Source organism: Paralichthys olivaceus, chromosome 21, assembly GCF_024713975.1.
Source record: "Paralichthys olivaceus isolate ysfri-2021 chromosome 21, ASM2471397v2, whole genome shotgun sequence".
Lineage (NCBI taxonomy): Eukaryota > Metazoa > Chordata > Actinopteri > Pleuronectiformes > Paralichthyidae > Paralichthys > Paralichthys olivaceus.
This window is the reverse complement of record NC_091113.1, coordinates 2935628-2940631: the sequence shown is the minus strand read 5'-3', so window position 1 is coordinate 2940631 and position 5004 is coordinate 2935628. Positions and strand designations below refer to the sequence as shown.

The window sequence follows — 5004 nt, the reverse complement described above, 5'->3', positions numbered from 1 at the left end:
GCCGTGTCACTAACACCACATATTCTCTTCTACTCTATTAATTTAAGTTCTGCTGATGAATTATTCTCTGAAACGGATGTTTGTTCATTTGTGATTTAATTTCTGCTACTTTTCAGAGGAACATACTTTTTTTTTTTTACTTCTCCATGTTGATTATCTACAATTTCACCTTTTGTGTTTATACATTATTCATATTTGTCATTACAGCGGCAGCATCACATCAGTGCACCGTGCTACTGCTTTTCATTTAGACCCCAACTTTCCATTAGGAGACAAAATCTAACTTTATTTTACACGTCAGAAACTTTATAGTCTTATAATCGTTAACTTTGATTTTTCATTCTGGGAAAATGACTGAACAATGAAATTTGAAAGCGTATCATCACCACTTGGTGGCGGCAGTGAGACGCTGTTGGGATCATTTATTATAATTAAGTTTGTATGTTGTCTAATCTGCTCAGTGACGTGACATCAGTGTCATTTCACTCAGCCATTCTTTGGGTTGACACTTTAACCTTGTAAAGGTTAACGTGTCGTCATGGTGACAACACGGTTAAGGTTAAAAAACAAGCGTCCTCTCTGACAGCGAGTTTGAAACCTGCAGGATGTCGAGCTGGTGAACGGGGACGTGATTGGTTTAGAGTGAGCGATGAGCCGGGAAGTGAGAGAAGACTGAAGAGATGATGTCAGCGACCTGAGGTCAGCGAGGTCAGCGAGTCCCTTCCGACGATGTCGGAAGAAGAATGTTTTTCCTCTTTTATCTGTTACGGCCGATCGTCCTGATTGAATTAGAGCCGGTTCACTTCTTTTCTTGTCACACAAAAGTTCACTTGCACTCACTCACAGATGACCGGATTACGATTTGGAATTCACTGTTTCCTGTTTATTTGCTTCGATATTAAATTGAAACCAACGTGGATCATTTATTACACATCTTTCAACAAGCAGATTAAATGATATTAAAAATAAACCAAGCTAATGATCTCAGCTAAACCACTTTAAGTTAATTCACAACAAGACAAACACAAACTCCATCAAATGCATTAAAGACTCACAATACAGACACCGAGGCACTACAGGGTGGGGCTGTGCATTTCTAACAAGTCCACTCATAGAAGATGAGGGACAGAAACGTTAACACGGAGGTGACGTAGAAAGTGAAGAACACTCTGTTGATTCTCGTGGCCCAGAGGACGGGCCTCCCCCCCCCCTCCTCCCTGGAGCCGAGGTGCAGACTCAGAGTTTTCATCAGCTCCTTCAGCTCGTCCAGAATCAAGAGCAGAACATGAGACTCCCTCGACAGAACACATCTGTTGACCTGCACCTACACGCATCCACAGACACATGTTAAAAACACGCATCCACAGACACATGTTAATAACACTCATCCACAGACACATGTTAAAAACACGCATCCACAGACACAGGTTGATTAATTTTCATGTTCATTTTCTTAATTCGAGTTCTTTATATTAGTTTTATTTAAATTTCTTGTTATTCTTCATAAGGTTCATGGCTAAACTGTGAAATATTACATTTCTTTGTCATGAGGGTTTGATGACGAATAGTTGACTTGTTTGGATGGAAAGAAGCATTAAAAAGAGAATTGTAAAAACTTTAACATAATGCACATGACTGAATCGTCCAGGTTTGAAGCTGTTGCGTGTTAAGACTGAATCTGAAAGTGCGATCCGTTACCTCCTCAGTCACCGGCAGCATTTCAGTCTCTGTCTCTGACGCTTTGCAGATGCATGAACAGCAGCTCCTTCTTTTCTTCTCTGAAAGCAAAACAGTAACCGCAACAATTCATTCACTCCCAGATAGTGGATGTAAAACGGGGAAATCAAATATTTGTGAATAAATATGAAAGAATCAAGTGAAGAGAATCAAGAGAATCAAATGAAATAGTTGATTTGGAAATTAAGTTTTAGGAAGTTAAGCTTGAGTTGAATCTGCTCCCGTCCCAGATGTGTGGGTCTCAGCTGTTTTACCTTCGTCAGTTTTGACTTTTTCCTGTTTGTCCTCCTGGTCGTTCTTCAGCCTCCGCTGGGAGTCGGTGTCCATCAGATATATAACTAATATGGTCTCAAGCAGACTGAGCAGCATCAGAGCAAAGATCACGATGCAGTAGGTCGCTGAGAGGAGGAAACAGACATCATCATTCTCTTTTGTTCAGGGCTGTGAGAGCCGTCATAAAGTTTGAGGTTTTAGTCAAACCAGAAAGAAGATATCTATGTTCTGTAGTAATATGTGTTAATGCAGAGTGTTTGGCTGCACTGGTCCCTGAAGCTGGAGTCCACTTGTACCTATGAGCGGAGTCTGGTTGGACATGGAGGGCAGGATTTCGTTCAGGATGAGCAGCAGGACGGAGATGGCGAGCAGCACGGTGACCTTGAATCCGAGCTTCTCTCCTCTGTGGTCCGAGATGAAGAAGGAGGCGAGATCCAGACTCAAGAAGAAGAGGATGGGCAACAGGAAGTTGATGACGTGGAGGAGGGGCCTCCGCTTAATGGTGAACTAGGAAGAACAGGGTCAAGGGTCAGATGAGATCCACCGAGTGGCAACAGATATTTATATATATATATATGATCTATGCTGTGTTCATTTTCAGGCCTAACTAGATGATACAAAAGTACAAATACTCAAGTAATTTATAAAACAGACAATTTTTATGTTCTGTTCATTTGTAATTATAAACTTTACAATTAATGAGAAGAAATGTAGGATTATTGTTTAATGTTATGTTCTGTTCATATACAATCAATAATCAATAATTCACAATTTAAAAGACAATATAGTCTCATTTTCTGTCCTGAAGTAAACACCCACAGATTAGTGTTTGAGATTTCTCTTTAAAACTAAAACAAGTGTATCGACAGTAGAAAGGAGACAAATTGACGGAAAAAACCAACAGTTAGCGTCCTCGTGTGTGCGTACAGTGTATATGAGCTGTTCCCACAGTCTGTCATTGAGGGTGAAGTTGGCCCTGGTGATGGACAGGTGGAGGAACACCCACTCGCCCTGGGTCTGCATCACCTCCCGGGAAAACTGAGTGGCCCGAGATGAGTTGGAGGAAGGAAACAGACGGATTTCGTTGGCTGTGGAGAGAAGAGGAGATTTTAGCTTTAACTTTAAGCATCACAACAAAAGGACAAAAAGACATAAATAAAACACATGTGAATAATAAAGTGCCTCACAGGAGTACACTGCAGAACCGATGGTGATGTTGCAGCTCTGTGTGTCAAAGGGGAACTTGTGGATGTCCATCTTGCAGGTGCTGACCACGTTCATGCCCTCTTCAGACATGACCGTCCCATCGTGGGACAATTGCATGAAAGGGTTCCTCGGGGAGTCGTCTTTCTGCACCCTGAGTCAAAAACACACACAATCTTTTCAAGGTGTGTTTGTGGAGCGTTAAACCAAACAAGTGCAGCGACGGACGATGCCTCCGCTGCAGGATCGTGTGTTTTCTCACTGCTCGTCTGACAATAGTGTGAAGCCTGTTGTTTGTTTCGTGAGCACACACACAAATCACTTGAACAAACACAGGGAGCGAATATAAAGCTATTAAATTACTTAACGTTCAAGAGCTTGTACAAAGAATAATACCCCATCCATCCAGCAAACATCCTCTTTACAGGGTGAGAGCAAATCAATGCTTTATTCCACAATATTCATTGTTATCACTCTGTGTGTGTGTGTGTGTGTGTGTGTGTGTGTGTGTGTGTGCTCACATCTCATAGATGAAAATGTCTGGTCTCCACAGCATTTCTTTGGGAATTAAAATCTGAGTTATTCCACAGAACTGAGCAGGATCCCATGAAATGAATTCATTGTTCCACTGCTGCAGTAAATAAAAAAAGAGAAGTCACGTTTAAAGGTGCGTTAAACACAGAATAACAAACGGACTGGCAGAACTTTAAAGAGTCACAGTTGAACATAAATGTCTACTGATGTAAAATGTTGTGTATACGAACAGCCACCAGGGGGCGATCAATGTGTTTTGGCTTCACTTTTGGTGAACCGTCACTTCGTCCATTTTGAATTTACAGTCTGTGGTTTCAGTCAACTCACCATTGATGCCCAGAGAAAAGGGATGAAAGTTTGTGTTTTCTCGATCTGTGAATGAACACAAACACACACACGCTCGTCAGAACTGATCCACGACATGGCAGCGTTCAGCCTCAGAGCCGCATGATGAACGTACCACAGCCAGGATGGCGTAGAGGAGGATGTCCAGCTGTACGGTGGTCTGGTGCGTGTGGTCCAGAACGGGTCGGGTCAGTTTGAACAAACTGTTGTCTGTGGTCAGGTTCAGATAATCCACAACGTCTTGGTAGCTGCACACGCTCTCCGAGGACGTTCCACCTTCAGTGGATTTCGATATCGAACAGCTTTTAGTTTGTCGGGTTTTTTTTCTTTCTATTCTTTCATCGGTCACACTTTACTTCAAGTCCCCCTTTTGAGCATTTATGTATAATCGTCCAAAAAGGTTTAAAACACATTTTACTGTCGTTGTGCGCTGCTATAAGAACATTTTACATGTTTATCACGCTACAGTTTTATGGTCAAAATGATCAATAAACAGAAAAACTACACAACTTAACTGTTAAAATCTATTGCAAACAATCAAGACAATAAAAATCAGTTTTTACCAAAGGTCAATAGAACCAGTTGTTGTTGTTGTGTACAAATACATGAATAAACACATATCTACTACAGTAATGTGTTGTATTAAGTTGATTTAATATTTATATTTACTATAAAACTTTCACAGTGGGACTCATATCTACATTTAGAAATCTTTCCCAGGTTCAAACCTACAAACGTCATCATATAAAACAAGATCTTACCTGTGAGGAGGATGAGGACGAAGAAAACCACAGGCACCATATCTACAGCTTTGTGTGTGTCTGTGTGTGTCTGTGTGTGTCTCTGCTGTGGGACCACTGTGTGTCTGCTGGACAGTGATGAGTGCCTCCCCCCCCACCCCCGAGAGGAGAA

General features: G+C 41.5%; 1 protein-coding gene across 1 annotated transcript; it reads right to left on the bottom strand.

Annotated features, from left to right (window-relative positions):
- Positions 1-861: 861 nt before the first annotated feature.
- LOC109640951 (5-hydroxytryptamine receptor 3A-like) lies at positions 862-4954 on the bottom strand. The gene is made up of 10 exons (XM_069517690.1): positions 4854-4954; positions 4208-4368; positions 4075-4119; positions 3735-3844; positions 3198-3367; positions 2938-3098; positions 2307-2517; positions 1992-2135; positions 1699-1778; positions 862-1324 (listed from the first exon to the last, which is right to left on the bottom strand). Exons 1-10 carry the CDS (start codon positions 4891-4893, stop codon positions 1097-1099), a joined length of 1350 nt encoding a protein of 449 aa, XP_069373791.1. The 5' UTR covers positions 4894-4954; the 3' UTR covers positions 862-1096.
- Positions 4955-5004: the final 50 nt, after the last annotated feature.

Excerpts from the sequence above, each read along its gene's own strand:
- LOC109640951 (XM_069517690.1), bottom strand. The coding sequence starts at position 4,893 with ATGGTGCCTGTGGTTTTCTTCGTCCTCATCCTCCTCACAG. Across the intron at positions 4,369-4,853 it reads CGTCCTCATCCTCCTCACAG|GTGGAACGTCCTCGGAGAGC; the intron begins GTAAGATCTTGT and ends AATCCACTGAAG. Across the intron at positions 1,325-1,698 it reads TGCTGCCGGTGACTGAGGAG|GTGCAGGTCAACAGATGTGT; the intron begins GTAACGGATCGC and ends GGATGCGTGTAG.